Source organism: Vigna umbellata, chromosome 5, assembly GCF_029865625.1.
Source record: "Vigna umbellata cultivar VRB3 chromosome 5, Vumbellata_1.0, whole genome shotgun sequence".
In the NCBI taxonomy this organism is placed as follows: domain Eukaryota; kingdom Viridiplantae; phylum Streptophyta; class Magnoliopsida; order Fabales; family Fabaceae; genus Vigna; species Vigna umbellata.
In genome coordinates this window covers 31883268-31907434 of record NC_142169.1, presented here as the reverse complement: position 1 = coordinate 31907434, position 24167 = coordinate 31883268, and the positions used below count along the sequence as shown (strand labels likewise).

Below are 24167 nucleotides of genomic sequence, written 5' to 3'. Positions count from 1 at the left end.
TAGGGGAACAGAATGCTTCTCTTTATATCACCATTCCACAATAACGTGAACGATGATGTGCAGGCTATAATCATTTCTCACGCATGGGGAACTTTTGGCTCCTCCATACAATCATGAATAAGTGACAGAGATTCGATCATAGGCTTTTTTCTAAGTCTATTTCACTAGATTTAATAACGTTCATCCTCCATGCAGTGCACTAGCTGAAGCGCAATAATGTTTTCAAGATGATATTCCTGCCAAGAAGCAAGGTAGCTTGGCAAAGAGAGACGAAATCATTTAGGGCATACTGCAGTCTATCGGCTATAACATTGAAAATGCATTTATAAGGTACATTACACCGACAAATTGATAGTTAAATTGAGAACCAGCGGCACCTTTGTTTTTCTCCATTAATTTCCTCTTTAAGAAAACCCAAGTTCAATGTCTAGTGCAATGAGCAAACTTTCCGTGCAACTCGAGTCATTGTTGGTCAGTCCGGTGTACCCTTGACTAGTTTCCCCCTTGTATCCAGGTGACAACTTCGACCCTTGGGACTCGATACAGAGGCATTTGCAGAACCTAAGCTCCAAGACGGAGTAGGGCTGTGTTTGTGCTGTGTTTGTGCGAATGAGGAGCATAAATCCAATACTAGCAATAATGGTCCCTTGGCTAAATGCAGAAAATATAACCTCACAGACTGCACTGTTGGCTGGGAGATATCCCGAGTGTGAGCAAACAAAAATCAATAGCTACACTTCGTACGAATAAATTCACTTTTCAGGTACATGGAGCAACCATTCTGCCAACACTGGAGCATTTACCATCAGGATTGGATTCATTTGAACGAGGTTGGCAACATTGCACTCCCCGTAAACTATTTGGATGTATGAATAGAAAAAACACAATAACAATCACTCACTCTTCACATCAGTCATCAATCTTGTTTCAAGATTCAGAAAAATCAATTATTTGCATTCCTCTTCCCGCAACAGCAATTTGATATCGGTTCCTGCAAAAGAAAAAAAAGTTCAGACAAACAAAAATATATAACCTAACCTGATCATCCAATCATATATAACAATCACCTGCCACAAGCCCTAGCAGATAACGCTTCTGGCTCTGGAACACTAACTATTAGATATGAATGCTCTATTAGTTTACTTCGCTGAAGACGCCAGCATCTGACCCGCTGATCAAGTCCAGTGGAAAACACCCAGGATCCGTCTGTCCAGACACCTTCATAAAATAAAGGCTGATTATGATGCATCAATGATCAAAATTATTGAAATAGTTCGTATGCATTTTCAGATATTAGCTTCAATTTGATTAAGATTCAAAAATGGATACATAGTTTTCAAGGATCACAAGTATGTTAATATTTACCCCACGAGAAATCTTTTGTCAAATCTACCAGACTAGTCTATTCTAAACCCTAAACTAAAACAATTATACGGGGATACACTTAACTCAAAATATTCTAAGATGGGTGCTACACGAAGAAGTTAATCTTTTTAGGGGGAAAGACGAGCATTGAATCAAACAATGAAAGCCAACAAGCTCCACTATTCTTTTTAGAGAGTATAATTACACAGCTTCTTTACCTTTGACGGAAGCACTGTGGGCAGAGGGTAATTTTTCGTTATTTAAGAATCTAATCTTAAATTTCTTGCTCATATTTTTAACGTTGAAGTCCTTTCCATATTCAGGCACAGAGGCAATATGAGTGATCTCAGGGCACAAAATCCCGTCATTTAAATTTATTGATTTAGGTGATAATTCAACCATTAGATGATTAAGTGCTTGATCATCACCCCCACTAACTATGCTGTACATTTCACAACAGTCAGTATTTTGCCCACTCTTCATCTCTGAAACATGGAGACAATTGACACCAGATTGGTGAATTTTTTGCAGGCATAGAGGTTGTATTTCACATATTTCTATCGAGGAATTATCAGCCTTGCTTTCTAACTCCAGGAGAGCTATATGTGTGGATTGAGAACAACCCGTCCTGCTGCCTTCAGAATCACTTGGCACCCCCTTTTCGGTCTTCTCTTTGGCTTTCAAAGTGACCAGACTGCTTTCTTGTCTTTTCTTTGACAAGTCTCTGCGTAGTGACCTCCACTGTCTACCACCCTGACTTCCTCTCCCCGTGCGTGGTCGCTTTTGACAATCAAAAAGCTTTTCAACATTACAAACTGAAACCCATTGCATAAAAGCTTCAACACTGTCAGTTAGGTCCCAAAAAGCAACACTGCCATCAGTAGACCCACTAATCACAATATAAACATTTCCAGCTTGGATGTTTTCTGCAAAAAAAATGTTCAGACATAAGATGAATCAAATTTATACAGGAAACAGGTGCTACACAGAAATATGAACCATAAAATTATAATAATGTCATTAAATAACAAATTTATCATTACAAACACGGTGTGCTTTTAGTTGGGTGTTGGGTTATTCTTCAAAAGGCAAAAGCACATCCAAAAACCATAAAACTGATCATTTTATTGAAAATGTTACAAACCTCTATGAATAACCTGGGAATAAGAAAATGGCTGGAATATCCCAACCACCCAATACCAAATTAATTAGCCATAACTAGTATCACAGAATACATGTAACAGTAATCTAGCATGGCCTTTGGGCTTATTTAAACCAGTCCCTTGATCACAAATTAAACCCAACCAAAACATTGAGACAATTTCATCTTTGAACTTTGGTTTTCTCAATTGCAGTAGATCGTGCATTAACTTTTGAAGAGACAAACTTAGAAATGATTTGTGTTATTGCAATAAAACTATCACATCCACATGAAAGAAGGAATTAAAATGTACTGAAGAACTCTACCCAGTAATCACTGTCATGTAATACAAACCTTTACAAGGCCTACACAGGGGAAATATGATATGCTGCAATGACAAAACTGGTGCCAATAAAGGAACTAGTAAAGCGACATCAAACCTGCCATCAGGTAAAAGGGAAAGCACCATGTGAAATGTAGCAAGAAAAATAAGAAAGCAGAGAAAAAAAAATATCATAGAAACCGACAGAGGATTAAATGAAAATACCACAAGCGAAATGGTAAAACTAAAGCCCGTAACATAAGTGTGGCATCTGAACATGCAACAACAACAAAACAAACAGATATCCTGGAATGTACACAAAAGGAAAGGTTAGTTTCTGTTTTTCTGTACCCAAATACATGATCAAGAAAGGAAATATTAGGCATCTTTTCTCACCTGGAACCGAAACATCTAACAAGAAAAGCTGTGACTGCAAGATATCTCCAGTCATCTTCATGTTTATCTCTGATCAAGTTTGCCATTCCACTCTCAGAAATCATTCCAGCATCATTATTAGTATGAGAAACATTTTCTGCAACACCAACTATCTTCTGCACATTATTTTTGGGAGTATCACGTGTAATTGAATATTTGGCTGGCATATCAGTGGACAGCCACTGGAACGTCATTGACGAAGACAAACTTGACAAAAAACAGTCATCATCTCCTGATTTGTGTTGATGATTGATTATGAAGTCATTTTTTATGTCCAGCCCAGTATTTTTTAATAACCAAGAGGTTAAGACACGCTTTGCACCCACTGATATGAGTAATGTTGGATTATCCTTTTTCTCAACCGCAGCATTCAGTTCAATCCTCCCATCAGGTACATCACCCATATCTGATGCAATTGTGTGTACTTTCGACACACAACAAATTGATCTCACTGCTGACCCTCCAACATGTTCTCCAAGCAGTTTTGACATGGACCAATTTTCAGTGCCTGGAGAGTACCTAAATAAAACAGAAAAGGTAGGTGTTAATAAAGCATTCAAGCAAGTTCTACAGACAGCAGACAACAATGGTCTTACCAAGTCAACCTCACAGTTCCATCCTCACATCCAGTTGCAATCCAACTTGATTTAGAAAATAAGGTGCACTTGAAATTATCTCCAATTACCACATCTTCAGAGATAAAGCACAAGGAATGTATTTCTCTACCATGGAATTGCGTGTTTAAATTTTGAGGGTAAACCTTCCCATCTCTATTATGAATCCAGTGTCTATGTATATGTATCAATTCATCCTGTAATAATTGGTCATATTAGTTAGATGTTTCGGAGACAATAGTGATAAAAGAAATCAATCATCTAGGACAAAATAGGCTTATTACCTAATAAAGTGACTGCAGGAAAGGCTTAAAAATGTAGTAATATGTTTTAAAAACATTAACTTCAAGGATTTCAGTTGTTTTTAAGATTAAATTTCAGTTATATGTTTGGGACAGTAGCTGAAATTTGTAATGGTTTTTTTTCTTAAAAATTAAGCTGATTTTGAGTGTGAAATGTGTAGCTTATAATTATTCCTCAACAATTTTTCCCCTTTCAACTTCAAATATTCTAATTATCTTAAAACCATTTATGAACAAACTTACCAAGAGAATTATGATTATAATTGATTATTAAAATAATTCAATTTCACAACTATCCCAAACTATTGAAAAGTCTATTTGATTGCGGTTACCCCTAACCCACCTCAGTAGCAACCTCATTTGGAAGTTGTCTTATTGCAACATTTAGGGTGATGACCACTGATATGGCTAAAATAGAATACATACATACATAAATACACACACATACATATATACATACATACATATATATATATATATATATATATATATATATATATACATAAGTGAGATTCAAACTTTGCCATAAAAGTTCATTTTGAAAGATTAATTTAAACCCAAACCAACATTCCAAGATGGTAATTGCTATAATGACATAAATAAGGATCATATCTTTATAATTACATATACCAGGATCATATTTTTATAATATCTTTGTAATAAAAAATATCAAGATCATATCTATATTATTCTATGATCGTATCTTTATTATTAGAGAATATCAAGTCTCCTCTAGTTATCGAATTGATTTCTTTTTCTCAATATAAATAAATCACCCATGTTATTACCAAAATGCAGATTTCAGTTTAATGCCTCTCCTTATCTTTATAATAAAAAAAAAATATCAAGATCATATCTTTATTATTAGAAGATATTAGATCTCCTATATTTATCTGATTGATTTCCTTTTCTCAATACACATGTTGTTACAGAAAACACAAGGTTGTTCAATGTTTCTCTTTATATTTATAGCTTAACAGTAACAGTCTATCCTAGGTCCATTGTCGGCCACCTGCATTTGCCACACTCCAGACTAGAACTCATGTACATGTTGGAAAGTTGCTTTCATTGTGATCAGAGCCTTAGTTGTTGTTACTCCCAGCCCACCTTAGTTGCAACCTAAGAGGGCGGTAGTTTGGTCCCACCCATATCAACTTGTTGTAAGGATCAAATAGAAGTAGGGTGCAAACTTAACCTTTATGTAATTATAATTATTGTAGAATTTATTAGGCCCAAACCGTCATTCCAAGATAATCACACCCTTATATCCTACAATTGCAACACTAGTTTTAGAACTTCTTTAACTTCTTCCTACACCTATAGTGAAGCTACACGAGATGATCAAAAGTTCCTTTCAGTTACCCTTAGACATGATTAGGAAAATTTTGAAATCTAAAGAACGCATATACAAGCCCTGTTCATTAAATGATCTTAAATAGAAAGAAACACCAATGAGTTTAACTACTTTGAGCTTGAGCAGCAAGATCAAATAACTAATAAGCAGTTGTAAATGTACTCCAGGACAGATAAAGCTGAGCAGTTGTAAATGTACTCCAGGACAGATAAAGCTGAGCAGTTGTAAATGTACTCCAGGACAGATAAAGCTTAAGTAAATGCTAAATGCTGCCTGAAACTTTTAATAATTAAACGTTCAAAGCAGAAAGCAAACCTTGACAAAAGCAAAGCAGTTCTTCATCTCTGGTATATCACCAAAATAATAGGAATGAGGACGTCGCCATCCACCACATGGAATGTTCACCACCTGTTAATACCATTTGATATCATCAAATCTATTACAGGTGCTAATGGTATAAAGCAACGGGCAAGTAAATGCAAGTATTAACTAAGCAAAGTAAAGAGAAAAGGTTGTCAAAGTACCTTATTTTCGTTCACTAAGTTCCATACTATGAAATCCACAGATGCAAAACCAGCTGCATAGCTGCTTGACAATCTATCACCAGACTTGTTATCCACAGAAACATACTCAATCAAAGACAATTCTTTAACTTGTTTCATTCCCGTAAATTGCAAATTATGCATTTCTTTGTCATATTCCAGATAACATATGCAACCATCTGCTCCGGTCTGAAGAGGAATAAAAAACAACAATTGGAATCAAGGTTGACCACAATCATATCTACACTTGCAGGTTACAATATTAAGAGTGCTCTCAATATTATATTTGGCAAATGCTTAAATGTGGATCACCAGTCACTAAATCTAAAGGAGAAAAGTTGAACATACTGAGCATATCTCTATCTGATTATAACCAAGCTTAGTCACAGAAACACTGGAGACACTTGAAATCCCATGAACTCCTTTGAAATTATTTACTGGAGGTATCTTCGTTTCTTCTGCACCAGATATGCTCAGGACCAGATTCTTTAGCAAAGGGAACAAAACCATATTACCCCGCACATCACCACATGCTAAAACCTGACATTCGGATTAAAGATAAATTTCCATTTTTAATTTGTACACTAGCATGTTCATATCAATATTTTAAAATTAAAATGAAAAACATCCCATGCTTCCGTTTCACATTATCAAATAATCCCATATTAAGGTCCATTTCTACATAAAATAAATTTAAAATGATATTTTAATTGAATTATAAAGTCAGCTTCTATCAAGTATCTTATAGTCTTCCACAGATAATAATTAAGCAACAATGAACGCATTAAAAGTTAATCTACTCACACCAAAAAGAATAAACTGATAAAATGTAGGATATGGATAGATGGATCTGGATCCTCTCATGCTAGCAAGTTCATGAATTTATCATGTTATGAGAGAGCCAAAACAAAATTATGAACTCTACACAATGGTGGGTCACACAATAATTTTTTATGCCTTTCTCATAACATGACCAAAAAATTGAGAAGATCCTAATGAAGGATAGAAGAATACCTCTTCCTCCATGCATGCATCCAAACACATTATCCGCATTCCATAATTTGATATGAACTCTGCTATAAGTGATAATTTGTTACTGCTCGTGGAGCTCTGAAGATCAAATTGTGAAGGGTCAGGCAATCTCCAAAGTTTCAATGTTCCTCTAGGATCAGCTGTGAAGACATACCTACACAAATTTGTCACCAGAGAATCATAATACTTTATTATATTAAAAATAAATAAATAAATAAAAATCAAATAAAAGAAAAGATTAAGAAATGGAAAGAGAAACAAGAGAAGGCTGCAATATACTAGGATCTCCCATTTTATAGTAGTGTGATAAATAAGTTAAGATGAGACTATAGAATGAGTATGCTTAACACAGTACAAACAGTATGATCTTATGACCTGTCAACCAAAGAGGTACATAACTTGAACTACATTAACAAGTGCAATCCTCTTCCCTGTCTAAAGTTTCGTAATGGTGTGGGGTTTTTTTTCTCTATAATTACACTTGTTTTAATAACAAGGCCAGGACACTCATCAGCAGAAAGTACCGAAGGATGGATTCACACCTTAGCAGCAGGTATTGTGTATCCATGCATGATTTAAGAAACGCATTACCTACATCCCAGAGATTTGCACCAATGAGTACCCAAGAGCTGTCTCTCCGTTTCAGCTGGCCAAGTAAAGCACAATCTCACTGTAGGAGTGCAATCATCCTTGGTAACCTCAATAATTGTCATATTTCCTTTACCATCTCCGATAGCAATCCAATCCTCAGCACCACAGTCATGTTCAACAGAGTTCTTGGACAATAAATCCATACAGATAATTGGTGCCCCATTGCTGACCTGGACAAGTTGATTCCACTGAGCACCTCCAGTATCACATAATTTAGCATGGTAGAGATAACCCTGATTGGTGGCAACATAAAGAGAATCCTGACAGGAAAAGCGCAAACATCGAACATATTCACTCTTGCTACAACAAAAGAGGAGGCAAGGCCAGTCAACATGGAAATCAGAATACACAGTTATAGGCAAACATATAACAACACTGGTTCCAAATTTTTTAGAGTTAGTAGCAGACCCAAGTGAGTTCATAATATTTTAATAAACCTACCTGTCCATAAATCCAATATGCTCTGACACATTAGGTGTGCAAATCGAAAACAACTCTGTACTACAAGGGGATCCTTGTACTGCTTCCAAGGCCATGGGCAGAGATGCATGAGGTTGATGTACTTTAATAGCAGAGTCAAACCCAGCAGTTATAAGCAGTGATGAATTTGGGTCATACAAACATCTCCATATACCTCTTCCACTGTATACAGCAAAGAATGCAAATACTTTGTCATGCCTCTAATTCCTCGTATAAGTGAAATTGTGAGAAGCTTAAAGATCATAAAATAACTGTCTTAGAGAGAACACAACTTAAGTAGTACTCAGGTTATGATTCTAATGAAGCAGTAGAATGCTAGAATTGTAAGTTACAAAGCAAAAAAGAAATTGCGTGTACAGTACTATATCACATCCAATTAATTTTACTTTGAGAAATAAACAAAATTGGAACATCTGTATGTAAGAAAATCCAAAATTCATGCTAGAAAATTCTTTGGTTCATTTTTAAGCCTCATCTAAATATCTATGAACCAAAAAATAGACAATTTTCACGAGAGAAGCATGGGAAATCAATAACTAACAAGAAATATTCTTGAGTCAGGTCATTTAAGGGTTGATATATGATCAACCACTTTTATCACAATTTCAAAGGTACTCAAGATATCATACTACCGATGGTTGTTTCCTGTAGACACTAGACACTCAGTTCACAGAATGTCAAAAGTCCACATAATCTTCAATGATTGTTTGCTTAGGGCCTTAGTAAATTTCAAATATTAGCAATTTATACTCTAACTCAACAATCAAGAAGTTATGTTCATAAGATAACTTACATGTGCTCCTTAATGACTTGCAGTTGTTTACCGTCCACTCCCCAAATACGACATGTACAATCCTCACTAACAGTGACAAACAACTGCAGAAATAAAAAGACCAATATAAATGGAAATCTAAGGGGACAGATAAACACAGTATGGTTTAGACTGTCAAGTCAAATACATTAAAAAAAACGTTTAGTTGTAGCTAGTTTTTAATTGAAGACAAGCATTCCATATTATGAGGGATGCTATTATCATTTATAAAAGATAGTATTAATATTTATGAAAAAGTCACTAGAAAATTAAAAATACATTAAAAAGTAAAATATCTTATAAAATTATTTCAATAAGTGGAGTTTATCAGTATCAGAAAAAATGATCAGATAGGTGAAAATAATAATTATGTCAAAATAACTCGGTGGCAAAAAGTCACAAAATGAGAACTTAATAAGTAAACTCGTTCACAAACTTTAAGCTAGTGGCACATGAATATCTTCAGAAATATTATTATGCATTTCAAATTGTAAGCATTTACTGGTCAGAAGTAATTAAAGGAATGGCTTACAAGAAGACCAAAGTCTAAGTCACTTTCAAAGAACAAGGGAGACAAATAAAAGTAAAAATTTCTTCCTTGAAAATAAGATATGTCTATGAAGAAGCTTCTATCTCAAAAGTAAATACACGTTTCAATCAAATAAAATAAATCAAAACAGAATAATGATTTTATTAGTTAATAGTGATCATTGCATGGAAAAATTTGGAAAACAGTAAAAGATTGATACAAACTGGAAAATTGTATGAAATGATACTATATAATAATTCTACCTTTTCCGTTGGAGATGAAGAAGCACAATATGATATAATGAATAAAAATATAGGAAGTTTAACACATCAGTAAAGATCTTTTCTTGAAGATAAATTGTGCATATATATGACTGAAAATGGATGCTTCCTTTTGGTTGTTTTATTTTTTAAAAGATACTATTTAATCTAAGAAAATAAAAACTGAATGGCTTACATTATCAGAAATAGAGCAGTCCCAAACCCGAGCATTATGTCCAAATAAGACAAGGGCAGTGGAACTGTGGCACAATGCATGCTCCCCTTCAATAGAAACAGCCCAAACACGTGCACTGCGTTAATAAAGGAGACCAATCACAACACATGTCATTATATATTAGCTAAGGGTGAACATAAATTAGTGATACAGTAGGACTTGAAAAGTAACTCACCTCCGGTCATCAGAGACAGATACCAGTTTAGATCCACAAGATGACCATGCTATTCGGAAGATTGAACCTTCATGTCCAATAAGTTTACATATATGAGTAGCCTCAAACAGTTTATCCTTTAGCTGGCAGCAAACAGAAGATGAAATGCTCTGTTGATCATGGTTTTCTTGATGACTTGAAGATTTATTGTGTTGATGGGTCACTTTCCAAACAATAATCTGCCCGAACCAAACTCTTTGAAGTAATTAAAAGAAAATAGAAACATCAACAAATTAAACATCAGGCCATAAAAAACTCAAGGAACCTTTAAAAAGGACAATGATAAGTATTTTAAGTACAACACTAATACAGAGAAAACCAAAGTAAAGAGATACAGAGCAGAAAAAAGATCCTTCATGGGTGCGCTTCAATAAAAATAACTAACGTAATCATGTGGCATTATATTATGCTCATATTACGGCAGTTGTGTTATATAGTTATTATCCTTCGATATGAAAATTGGGATAGTCTCCAACACTCAGAAATTTTATTCGCATGAGGTCTTTGGTTTTTGTATGTGGATTAAGCATGATTGCATGGGCAGAAAAAAGATTCCATTTAATCAGTGTTATGAAGGCTTTTCCGGTAACCAGCCCACTGGATTTGCAGAAGCAGAATTTAGAGTAACAAATACTAAAGCACATGGAAGATAATTGGCAAATTATAGGCATCAGGAGCCAATTTCAAGCCAAATAATAGTAAAAATGCTCCCTGGATGAGGACAATGAGGGAACTTACGTTATTATCAGTTCTGTCTAGGTTCACTTCTTATCACATACCTAACATGTCCATGTTGGATCGGAACATGCTATTCAGCATTTGATGAGACTAAACATAAAGGAAAGATGTATCTTTCTATGGGTATATCAATTGTCTTCAAAAGATGATCTGTTAACTCAATTTCTTTCTACCATCATTAAGGATCGCAAGCATTCACCATCATTTAAAAACCAAAACAAAGGACAAACGAATGAATTAAATAGGTGAATTAGCATGAAATACGTAAGCCTAATGCTTCCGCTACATATTAGTCAGATCAGGACTCTATCTAGGAAAGAAACAATAATATACTTGAATGATAGATATAAAATGTTTAGAATAAATACTTCATAATTCATGTGACTTCTGTCGCCCATTTTTAAAATCAATTGTAAACATTAATCATCAGCAGATCTCTCACCTCGTTAAATATAGTACCAGAAGCTATTCGGAGAACTTCAAGATTGTGACCCCATAATCGCATTGAGTACAGAAGGCACCGTACTATCATCCAAAGAGAAACATAACCTCATGAAAAAAATAATAAAAAATAATAAAAAACACATATAGTGAAGTTGAAACTAACCTGGAGATTGAACCTTAAGGACCGCAATGGAGTTAGAAAAATCCCAAACATGAACTGAATTATCACTACATCCCACAGCAAGAAAATGACCCTCCACATTGGAATGAGGTAAGCATCCCTATTACCACTTAAAGAAAAAACGAACACAAGTAAGAAGAAGAAGCATTCATCATTTGAAACTCAAATGTGTTAAGCACTTATTCTCACTGACCTCGAGGAAGCAAACATCCAAAACCCAGTGACCAAACTTCGGCAACAAATGAGCTAGCGTCAGCTCTGCGCTCCCGGAAACGGCATCAAATTCGAAGCTAAACAGCTTCACTCTGGTTTCCCCAAACACAGCAATCATGGTCCCGCGAGGGAAACTAGAAGCGATTCCGTGGACGCGAACTCCTTCGAATACGGAGAAGGACCTTATTCTCTTACTCAGTTCCAAATCATAGACCGCAATTTCTGAACCCAAACCTGAAGGAAGGTTCACTAGGTTAAAACAAATGAAGGTTAAACAACGTGAAATTCAATGCGGAGAGAGCAAAACGGTACCCGCGAGCAGAAAAGGGAGAGAGAGATTTGGAAGGTGGAGAAAACACAGAGCTGAAATGTCTCCCAGGTAGGGACCACGGTGCATGCGCCATTCCGTTAAGTTTTGGTCTCTCACAGCCATTGCTCCGTTCGCCGAATCCATTTTGCTCCTTCAGCGATGCAGTGGCGGAGTAGGGTTTAAGCATGCTTGCATTGAACTGAAGGATTTATAAGCTTGCTTCGCGCTGCTTCTTTTTGGTCAAATTAATCTGTTAATTCCTAGTTTTTCAAAAGTTTGTGTAATTGTTCAATACGTAACTCTTTTTTCTAGTTAAATTTTATCCAAACACAGAAATTATTTGACATTTTCTAGTAATTTACAGATTTATTATTTAGTAAAATTTTCAATTATTTAAGCAACCTCAGATGATTCCATGTATTTTATGGAACAATACAGGGATCTTAATTTAGTTAATGAATTTAGATAGTTAGTTAAGATTTCTGTGAGTATAAGGAATATTTAATCCAAAGATTGACAAGTTAATTAAAAAATTATTTTCATTTTTCAACATTTCATTTATTTAATTGTATTTTAATTACTTTTTTTTTCTGATTTATGCGATATTAGTCTCCAAAGTTTTTTAGGCCATTATATTTCCTACGGAAAAGAAAGACTAAAAACAATTAATATGACACAATTCACCTATTAACTCGCTTATATTTGTAAATGTTTAAATGTTCTCATCAGCAGAAGTTCTTCGTGGTAGTTATTTTTTTAAGAATCCGACAATCAAGCAAATTAAAAATAAATAAAAAATCTAAATCCATGTTGTTATTAAATGAACCAGAACATGGTTATGGTGTTGCAACTTTGGCTAGTTTTTAGAGGTGCATCAAGAACTTGGTGATGTGGCTTTATAAGGAATTTAACCTTCAAAAATAAAAAACAGTTACATTGAAAAGGGTTAAACATGTTCCTAGCATTTGAATGGAAAGTGACTCGAAGTTTGCAATCCTTTAGAGATATAGTAATGCAGTTAACATGAAACTGGCAAATCAGACCCCCGTCTTAATTTGAAAACATCAATTGGTTAATTTTTCTTTTTTTTTTCCAAAGTCTCACCATGCAGAAGGGTGGAGGTTCATTCAAAATGTCCAACAAATTCGGAGATGGCGTGCTCGGTTTCGGAATGAAGTCCCCATTCAAGTTTCCTTCTAGCAAGGAATGATTCAAGCTGCGAACGAGCGACTGCTCGTAATTCAAAAAATATACTTATTCGTGCATTAATGTAACTTCAATTCAAAATCAATTTCACTAATCAGAAGTACTCTTGTTTTTATTACAGATTCCTTTTAACATTTTCACAATCAGAAGTACTCTTGTTTTTATTACGGATTCCTTTTAGCATTCGGGATATCCCAAAACACCTGACGTGGATTATAGTGTCAAGTCTGGCCTGGCTATGTAAGAAACAGTGCCATTCTCATACAACGCAACACTTAGCACCATACTTTCATATGAACACTTGTCTTTAACAAAATCATATACCCCAAACCAAAAAAGTGTGCCCACTTCGGCAACGGCGTTTGGCCATCGACAAAATCGCGTCCCACAATATACTTGAAATCTAACTTAAACTCGATATAATCAAATATCCCCTAAGCTGAAACCAAATTCATGTTTATATTGCAGTTCAACCGTGGCTCAACTGCGTTTGATACTTCACGTTTTAAAAATGATGGTGAAGCAAAAATTAGGGAAAAAGTTTATGACCTCCCCCTTTTCGCCAAACACCACGCACAGGTGGCCCTCCTCCAGGTTCATCGTTAACTTCTGAGCTGTCTGTTTTTCCAGGATCAGGTTGATCAAAAAGGGCCGAAGCAGAACCATCACCAAGTCGTACTCTCAGGAACTTTGAACCTTTCTTGCGTTGCTTGTTCCCACCACCACCATCCTCTCTAACTTGAGTAGATAAACTGCCATTTGATGTTTCAGTCTTCCCACTAAGCTTCACCGCAGGTTGACTTCCAGAATTGGTATCAGTCCGCTGTTCGATTTTTAATTTGCCCCTGTCGCTTCGGTAATCATCCCTTGATAGCACCTCCACCTTCTCTTCTGAAGATTTATAATTTGCCTGTAGCTGATGTACGGTGCTTAAAAAGTTATCTGCTAATTTCTCTGTGGGGTTACTCCCCCTACTATCTACAGACTTACCTTTGCCTTTCTTGTTTACATTACTGTCTTTGCGATGGGTGCTTGTGCTGCTTTGAACCAAGTTATTTTCCAGTAAAACATCTCTTTGCAAGCTAGCACTAACAAGCTCTGCCCGCTTCTGAGTATCAGGGCATGATCTTGCCAACTCAAGCACAAGACGAGACAAGCCAAAGTTCTGCACATAGTCCATATAAGTTTCCGTATCTATTGTGCCTTGGCCATATTGGGCAGATATATCCTTAAACATACTGTACCTTTCTTCATCAAAATCAAGAGCACATCGAATCTTTTCAACCAGGGACTGGTTAGCAGACTGAACATTTTCCACATTCAATGAAGAATGACTGCTAGCAGGTATCTTGCTCGCTTGTGGAGCAGAAACAGGAGGAAAATCAGTTAGTGAAGCTTCAACAGAGTTGTTCTCCGTGAGATTCGGGGCAGATGCAGAGTGAACAATTCTAACATTGTCACGTGTGTCCCTCGATGAACCACCAGGTAAGTGTCCACGAGAAGTTCTTTGGGTAGACTGAATAGAACCAGCATAAGTTGATGGTGAAAGTCCACTGTTAATTACAGTCTTCTTTGTCTGCCCAGAATTACGAGAAAGACCCAGAGCATTATTTGATGACTGTCGAAATTGTGAAGGATTACTTGACGGTTGTACCAGTCCACGACCTGCTGCTGGCCAAGCATTACCAGAATTAACAACTGTTACAGTTCTGTTGTTATGACGACGCAGACGTGCAGCCATGGAATTACTAGATGAGCCTTCGACTTCCTGTTTGGATCCTTGATGGCCATTGTTGGAAGTTACGGGTAGTGGTGGAAATGAAGAATCCTCCAGAGGTCCACTCCTTGAGCTATGTCCCAAGGCTTGAAGGTATCTTGAAGATGCTTCAGAACCAGTGACAGCCAATGATTCAAATGGCTGAATGAAAGAATCAATGTCTCCATTCCCATCATCAACAGCAACTTGCCCACTACCTGATGCTGATTGATTACGAAATGTTTGCTCTACATTAGCTGTCTCTAGACTAGCTTCAATGGCCATTGCAAGTTGGTTTTCAGTAAAATCACGACGAAAAGAACGATTTCTTCCACGGCGTTGCTCTTGTTCATTACCATGTCTGTATCGGAAGCTAGTTGGAATCTGTAACAGAGGGAATGTAGCTACAGTTATTTCATAAGGGAATGCAAACAATATAGGAAATAATTTGTCATTGGAGAACACATTCAAAAGAAAAGATTGTCACTATACATGCCTGAAGAGCAGCATTCCGCTTAGATCGTGACATCCGTCCTCCATGTTCGATAGCATTATGCTTCTAAGCAATAATCAAGGAAAAAAAATCAACAAAGACAGAATAAATCTCATAATAACACCAACACATCTAATAATTTTATAGTATAAGACAAAAATAATAAGGCCCAAATGCACAGGCCTGAGAATTATTATGCAGCTACATAAAAAGCACATAGGCACATTCTAAGCAAATCACTAAAATGAGATTCATGTGCTATAAATAATCACTCACCTTCATCTCTGCTTCAGATTGAAAAACAACAAATTTCTTAGCAAGACAAGCCTCATCTTCACATAAGAAGTGCTCTTTACGGAAGTGAATCTGTACAAGACATGTCAATATAAATACTTCAATTTCAAATGACAGGAAAGATCTTGTAAACCCATTTAGTTAATAAGAGAGTAAAACGAGCCTAAAGCATATATCTTACCTCTAGGTCATCATAATTCTTAAAGTAGTCATACTGCCCTGTATGCTGCCTGCATTAAGAAGTACAAATATTACAAGTCTTAATTTATGACACACCAATTGTACATGGGATTAGCTTAGTTGTTACCTCTGGCATATATGACAAGTATAATGCTCTGTAGACATATGCACGTACAATTCATTGTCTCCATAAAATCGGGTTCTGCAATATTCACATATGGGATGCCCCATGAAACCACCTCTCTCACTCTCACTTCCATCCACCTCAGAATCACCTGTGCTTATGTGTTGATTCAACTGTGCTCTGGTATATAGCTTTTGCTCACATATAAAAACCTAATTCACAGAAACGGTTACAAGTCTCACAGTCAATAGAAAAGATTACAAGTTATATCGTCCAGGAAATTCTTATCAGACACATCATGAAATATCACCTTCCTGCCCTCCAAACACAAACTGCACATATGCAACTTGTGACGGTGGAATATATGACCCTTCAATTGCCCTATATTCTTAAACTGTTCTCGTCGTCTTGAAGCAGAACCCTGTGGTTGTTCATCCGTCTTTTCACATATACTGCACGAAAGTCTACACATAGCCTTGATCATCTTGTAATGGTCCACATCATCAAAAAATGCATTTGTATCCTCATGGTACCAATATGATCCAATCTTGCCCTCCCTTACATCCGAAGGAAGGGCAGCAAAATCATTAATCATCTTTGTATAATCTCCTAGAGCCTGGCAGTACGCAGTAAAATTGAATATCAACATCAAAAGATAGCACAGATTACAATAACGTATAGTTAGCAGAGCAAGCCCTGCTATCAACATCGACAGGATTAAAGGCTGCATCATTGAATAAAACACAGCTTGCAAATCATGTTTAACCAAATCATGAATTGTTAAATCCAGCGGTTTAGAAGCAAAATCAAGTAAAAATCTTCAGATACAAAACATGCTATTTTGGGTGAATTACAAACTTCCATTACATCAATAGAAAAGTTCCACAAAACAAGCGACACGTTTAAATTGGTTCATACATGAATGCAGGAACAAATAAGCCGCCCCAATATAATTGACAGTGATCGCAGAGTAAAACTTTCGCAATAAACCTCAAATAAGGGATAAATATACGCTCCAATAACTCGAAACAACTTGAAACTACAGCTAACAGATACCAAAGATTCCTCTAATTGTTAAAAATGCATGTCATAATCGCACACAACGGTAAGTGTCAATGTGGAAAAGTAAAGATTTTAACTCAATCTACCCAGAGCTCAAAGACTCTTCAACAAGAGCAGTGGACGTAAAACAATATCACAAAACCTGGACTTAGCAAGAAAAAAGAAAAACGACAGAAATTAAGCGGGAAGAAAAAAGAGAGTTGGGCATTGGGCACGACCTTGGTGACGAATACGTGGTTGCATTCGGTCTTGCAGATGCAGCAACAGCGATTGTCGCATATGAAACGGAGGCGAGCGACGCACGTGGAGCACACCTCCCGGTGCAAACAGGGTCCGTAGGCGACCCATTCCAAAGGCTCTGCGCAAACAGCACAACAGTCATCCATCTCTTCTCCTCTTCTCTTGGTTGTTGATTATTAATTACTAAGCTCTGAAATCACAAACCCCAGCTCCAGTGCCGGATCAGACAGGAAGTTAGGTTATTGCAATCGAGAGAGAGAGAAAGGAATCGATTGGAATTGGGGTTCTAGGGTTCGAGAACGATTGCGGGTGTGGATCTTAAATCAATGGTTTAAATATTGAAGTGATGATTTGCGATGTGCGTGTGGCGGAAGGAAATTTTGTGATGGGAAACCGAAGAAGTTTCCGAGAAGATTGTGATAAAAAGATTTATGTGAAAAGGTGAGTGTTTTGATAGAAGATAGAAGGGTTCGACACAATACCCACCGCCTTCAACATATTTCACACCCCTGACCTTCCATCTCTTTTATCTCGTCTCTTAATTTTACTCTACTTTATAAATGTTATTTAAATAATTAACCACATAGTGAAGAATATACATATCAGTTTTTATTTTTTTTAATTTAAATATTTCTGTTTTAAGTGAGTATCATATGTGAATGTGACAGTCAGTATCATACATATCTGATATTTATATTCATTATTTTTTCAATATAAATTTATTTTTTTTAAAATGAAATAATGTTATCCTTATTAAATTTAATTTTTATATAATTATTATAATATTATTTTTATTAAAATTCATATTTTTATAAAATATTTTTTAGTTAGGATTAGGTTAAAATTAAAATCAAATTTTAATAAAGTTACTTTCCATTTTTTAGCTTCTTAAAATTTTAAAAATTAAATATGTTTTTAATCTTTTATTGTTACTCTTCATTTTTGTAATTTTCATTCTAATTTTAAATCAACTTTAACTTTAAATTAAAAATATTTAATAAAATACAAATTTTAATAAAAATATCAATATAATAATTATATAAAAATAAAATTTGATTTAAAAACAAAACTATTTCATTTTTAAAAAAACTATAACTAAATTAAAGAAAAATATAAAAGTTAAATTTAATATAAAATATTAATCGTGAGATGATGCTAATTTAATATATGAATATTTTTTTAATTAAAAAATTATTTTTTTAAATAAAAAAACTACAAACTTGTGACAAACATTCATTTAATTATTTAAATAGCGTTAAAAAAATAAATCAAACAAAATTGATAAAAATTAAAATTAATTTGAACAAAAAAATTAGAACTAAATTAATAAACATTGAGTGAAAATAATTACCAAATTAGTATTTAAGTTTTCTTTCTTTTAAAAAATAAAATAAAAATTTTTGGTATATTCCTTCTATAATTTATAATTATTCATAGAAAGATTTTTTTTAGTATTTATAAGTGATATAATAATTTTTAATTAATTTTAATTTTATGAGTATGATTTATTTTATTATATTATTTTTTTAATTTCTGTAACTTATTTATTTTGTAAATATTTTTATGATTTTTTTATAAATTTAATAATACTTTGTTATGTCAATAATTATGATTTGATTTTTCTTTTCCTTATTTTTATTATGATAAAGAAAAATCGACACATGTGTAATATTCATAGATTTGATTGAGTTAAATCCCACTTAACTAAAATTGACTTACTTTTTTTTTAGTTAACTTACTTTTATACGAGTTAACGAGGAATTTAGTATAAACCAACTGAGATCTACTCTTATAGATAAATTGTGTTTATGTTTTTTTTTATGGTAACTTTTTGTGACTTAATTTAATTGGTTGACTAATATGAATCTTGAATTGAATTATTTTTTATAAAGATTGTATTTTTTTTAAGTTATGTTGATATATAAAAATTACAACTTTTAACAAAAAATAATAATTATTTAAAATTTTAATCCAACTAATTTCACCTAACTGAAGTTAAATAACGAATTAGGTTGATTTGCATTTAACCTAAAATAAATGTAGAAACTTAGTCCAACTCAACTCAATATTTTTTAGTTATTAGATAACGAGTTTATACGAATCTTACCTTACCCAAGAATATCTATTATTTTAGCACAGTAATAAGATGTATTTTTCTATATATTAATGATTTTCTTTATGTATTTTGTTTCTTCATTTTAATCTTTATTATTTATTTTTTTTCTCTTATAATACATATTGAAGATAGGCGTCATGTGTAGTACTAAAACAACATTCATCTAAAAATCAGATTTTAATGTTAATGATAAAAAAAGTCATACCATAAAATTAAAAGGATTGAAATTTTTTTACAATGCTAAAATAATAAAATTAATATATTATAGAAATTATATACACATTTAATATAACTTTTGTATAAATTGATATTTATTATGTTATAATATTTTTTAAAGATCATGTTATTTATATAAATATTTTTCAAAAACTAATTTTTTTTTAATTTACACTCTGATAAAGATTACCGATATTAGCTAAATGTATTTAATGTTATTAATACCAGTATAAGTTTTACTAAAGATTATATTGTTTAATACAATTCTATTAAACTATGCTTATGTTATTAAAAATTCTCATTTTGGTAGGAATAAAAAAAAATCAATGATATATATATAAAAAAAACACAAAATACATTTAAATTGAAGATAATATATCATACGTTACTTTATAATTTATAACTCGTTGATGCTGAGTAGTTTTAGTCTCCACCCAAGAATTCAAGTAAAGGACAAAAGTTTCACTAGAAATGAATAGTTAAGTAATACATAATAACCCACAAAATATCCATCAATTTTCCTTACGGTTAATGCGTGTTAAAAGCATCTATTATTGTATTTATTATAAAATATAAAAAAAAATAATTATCGTGTATATTGTATGAGAAAATCTATATTAACATCTAGTAACTTTTATTCCCATGTCAATGAAGTAAAAAAGTGGTATTTCCATCAAAATATAAATAAGAAGTTATATTACACTTGCAACTTCCATTTTAGCTTTTTTTTTTATTCAAATTAGGTTTATTTAAAAAATATTCATAAACATAATAAAATATTTTGAATTTTAAAATGTTTCTCCCAGAAATAATATTCCTAGGAATGTTATTTTCCTTTGAAATGGAGTATATAATCATTCCTAGTAATAGTGCTAAACATATTAAACATCGTAGCTTCACTGTTTAATTTGTGCAAACTGAAAGAAATTGAATTTGGTTCTTACGTGTGGACCATGCTGATATATCAGCAACAAACAAGCATGTCCTTCCTAGTTTTTACAGAACTTCCATAGACAAGCGAACTAGTGTGACCTTAAAAATGCTCGAGGGAACAATCTGGGAAGAATGGTATTTTTCCCTCGCACTATCAGGTAATACACGCCATAGCAAGGGACATGAATTACTGCCAGGCACAAATACCTGCATGTACATAGATTAATCAGTGAAACCATTTCAATGCAAAAGAAAGAGAAATTAATTAGAACATGATTCAAATTATCTTGATCAATTAGGAATCCCCTTGAGAAGTGTAAATCATGGAACATTAGATGTTAGTATTTTGTTAATGAAAAGAAGAATCAACAGTCTATTTCATCATTCTTTTCAAACCCTTCAAATCAATCTTAGCTCTCAAATCTCAAATGTTAATAGGGGAAGTTTAACTCAGAATCTCTTCTAACTTTTACTGCTAAATCAATCTTATAGTTCCATGGAATGATTTCTATTCACAAAGTGAATAATGCAAAACAAAACTTGAGCAATTTTAGAGTGTATGTAGGACCCACCAGATAGGAGCCCATTCGTTATTAAGCTCGAGAAATGGATATGGCCACCTGTTAGGGAACAAAAAAACAAGCTTACAACTATGTGAAAGAAAGCCTGTTCTGACAATGGAAACGAGATATTCACAGTTATGGTACCATTGGAATCCAAAGGCGTGGATGACCCATTGAAAAATTACGTAACCACAGCTCCAGAGAACGAAATAAGAGAGTCTAAACCAAGGGAATTGCTGCCAATGAATGCACCAACATCACAACCGTGAGATGGATGAGTGCTAAATGCTTTTAAACTTGGATGAAGTTTCTTTAAGTACTTTTGGTATTGTCATCCAGAGTTTCATTGCGTTAAAGATTAGTGTAAAACAATACTAAAAGTACTTATCTAAATTTTGTCACTAAATTTATTCAAGGGTGAATGACACTTACGAGATTATTAAGAGCTGTATCCAGAAGGAGGAAAAATGCATTCAATGCATGCATGCATCCCATCAACTGTCACGTTCAGGCCAACAAAAATCAGTTAGAGTTCTTTCTTGCACAGATAAATTATAATACAATCAGTAGTATAGACAGAATTATCAAGGATTTTTATGACACTGCGGGAGTGAAATCAGCAATGGTAATTCTAGTGTTTGTATGCAGAAACAGTGAATGAAAGGAAGAATATGTACGAGTAGCAAAAGCAGCTAGTGTATAGAAGGATTAGTCTCACCGGGCTTAGTCTTAAATGAGAAATTTGTAAGAAGGGAACTATAACACCCCAAAATAGAATGTCTGTTAAGATGGCAGCCCCTGCACATGTCTGTAAATGCATATCAGTTAACCGATACCAGAAAGGCACATAGTGACATTTTTCACTGTAATTTTCCTCAGAGGTAACATTGAATTCGATGTGTTTGACCTACCTGATACGTAGTTTGCATGAGGTAACCCCAAAACCCTGCTCTTTGTTCAAAGTCCTCTTCAACATATCGCCTTTCCAACTTGATGGAATCCTTTGCTTCTTTCTCTTGGTAGGTGTTTATCTGTTCCACATCCCTGCTCAGAAACTCATCCTTTTTACCATTGTGAATGAGAGGTTTATTAAGGAGCTTCCAGCATCCATATACAGATATTGTGGTTCCCAACTGCATTCAAAGTTCCAAACAAGTAATAAATGCAAAGTAGGTGCCAATTCAAACAACCAAACTTATATGCAATTCCTTAGGTGTTTTTGGTGTTTGTCTCTAAACAGAATGAAAATTCACTTCTACAACCTATGCTCAACATTAATGTGTAAACCTTTATTACATAAATTAATAAAGTGAAACTTTAATTCTGATCAAAGAAAAAAGGAAAAAAGTATATCTTCGACAATGAATTTACAACGGATGGAATTGTCTTACCGCAAAATATACAATAACCAATGCAAAAGTCCACCTGCAAATAAATACGCCATAGATTAAATGGTCTTCATAATATAAGAACCTATAAAAGCACTACAATTGGCATATTACTCAATTCCTTCCAGAGTAGTCTAGTCAGAGGAATAAATACATCGAATGTTGGGGCAAACAACAGAAAGAAAGAGAAGGGAAAGAATATAACATCTTAATAGGCATGAAAACAAATTCTACCCTGGGCTTGTCATGACTTAATCGGGGGCATAGAGAAAGTACTACAAATGGCAATTTTATAGCAATAAAAAATGAAGATCTGCAATTATATAAGGCATGCAGACAGGGGAGTGTCATAAATTACACAAGCAGATGAGGTTGACCAACAAAGGTCAAGTCTAACTGATGAAGTTAGTTCTTCGCAACCTGTTAAACCAAAGTTTGAAGCTTTATCACGAGAGATGTACATATTCAGTGTCTAATTAACCATATCTCTATATAAAAAAATAGGGTAAGTGTGATAGCAAAGATAGGAAGAGAAAACATACTCAGTGTAGTAAACAAAGATTCTGGCATCGTATAGTAGAACATCCCAGAGCAAGAAAAGAAGCATGATCACAAAGGAAAGGAAACGGGTACAAAGGAGGCAAAAGGGGTGCAATCCTTGCCAGCAACTTGTCCATAGTTGTGAGGTGCTCACGTGATAACTGGGCAGAACATCCACGACCACTTCATCGTCAGGTCGAGACAACAAAAGGCTCTCATAGGTGGTCTCAAAGTCCCTCCGGGAAACTCTCTCGTTCATTCCCAGCACCAATAACGCTCCTAAAAAGGCCAACCCAACTATTGCAAAACACGCGAAATCATACCACGCTGTCTCCAATGCCATGGTGATTGTTGTTGTTTCCAGTCAGTTGGTTAATTAACCACCAATCATGCACCTCTTCTATGGCTTCGTAACTTGCCACATTAAGCAACAAGTACACACAGCTCTTCGGTGTGGGCTCTGAATTTTCATATGGGACTGGTAGCTTAACTTTGAATGTCAGGTTTGGGATCTTTGGGACAGAACTTTTACAAAGGGTTACGTTACGCGTTCATACACAGGTGGTGTGGAATTCGGTGAGACAACGTTTGGACGCGCGTATCGATGGGAAAAAGAGTCTTGAAACTGTAAAACATGTCATAAACTTGGGCTTAAGCACGTGGCCGGGGAAGTGATTTTGGGCTATTATGTATTGTATTTTTGAACTCCTTTTACTATTGGTGGTGCCTACGGTACCAATTAGACCGATAAGCCCGTTCTGTATTTGGATTTTGTACAGAGAAGAAGAAGCGCTGATTTCTCGCAAAAATTGTTTTTCCTCTTCTCCATACTATTTATAATTATTGGACTAGGATTTTTAGACAGACTAAAAAGGAAGTACTG

At 34.4% G+C, this 24167-nt stretch overlaps 3 protein-coding genes across 5 annotated transcripts; all 3 read right to left on the bottom strand.

The window, feature by feature from the left end:
- On the bottom strand, positions 1 to 12366 carry LOC124836609 (Transducin family protein / WD-40 repeat family protein). 3 transcript variants are annotated; one of them, XM_047311785.2, is made up of 21 exons: positions 12176 to 12366; positions 11844 to 12097; positions 11633 to 11750; positions 11468 to 11550; positions 10249 to 10466; positions 10035 to 10149; positions 9032 to 9114; positions 8200 to 8400; positions 7699 to 8058; positions 7090 to 7261; positions 6424 to 6615; positions 6058 to 6264; positions 5849 to 5941; positions 3860 to 4074; positions 3225 to 3782; positions 3054 to 3134; positions 2861 to 2946; positions 1584 to 2291; positions 1068 to 1218; positions 902 to 991; positions 1 to 790 (listed from the first exon to the last, which is right to left on the bottom strand). In XM_047311785.2, the coding sequence occupies exons 1-20, from the start codon at positions 12315 to 12317 to the stop codon at positions 928 to 930; spliced, it is 4101 nt and encodes a 1366-aa protein (XP_047167741.1). In that variant the 5' UTR covers positions 12318 to 12366; the 3' UTR covers positions 1 to 790; positions 902 to 927. The 3 variants fall into 3 exon arrangements, with proteins under 3 accessions (XP_047167741.1, XP_087972651.1, XP_047167740.1); XM_088116525.1 differs by having other exon boundaries at positions 1 to 781; XM_047311784.2 differs by having other exon boundaries at positions 1 to 991.
- A 1254-nt stretch (positions 12367 to 13620) lies between these two features.
- LOC124836627 (uncharacterized) lies at positions 13621 to 18030 on the bottom strand. Its single transcript, XM_047311803.2, has 7 exons — positions 17507 to 18030; positions 16537 to 16842; positions 16230 to 16438; positions 16104 to 16152; positions 15905 to 15994; positions 15632 to 15694; positions 13621 to 15519 (listed from the first exon to the last, which is right to left on the bottom strand). The coding sequence occupies exons 1-7, from the start codon at positions 17672 to 17674 to the stop codon at positions 13909 to 13911; spliced, it is 2496 nt and encodes an 831-aa protein (XP_047167759.2). The 5' UTR covers positions 17675 to 18030; the 3' UTR covers positions 13621 to 13908.
- Positions 18031 to 20619: 2589 nt separating this feature from the next.
- On the bottom strand, positions 20620 to 24000 carry LOC124836603 (uncharacterized). Its single transcript, XM_047311778.2, has 8 exons — positions 23287 to 24000; positions 22748 to 22781; positions 22268 to 22489; positions 22075 to 22164; positions 21789 to 21854; positions 21501 to 21592; positions 21366 to 21413; positions 20620 to 21000 (listed from the first exon to the last, which is right to left on the bottom strand). The coding sequence occupies exons 1-8, from the start codon at positions 23625 to 23627 to the stop codon at positions 20883 to 20885; spliced, it is 1011 nt and encodes a 336-aa protein (XP_047167734.1). The 5' UTR covers positions 23628 to 24000; the 3' UTR covers positions 20620 to 20882.
- Between the last annotated feature and the right edge of the window lie 167 nt (positions 24001 to 24167).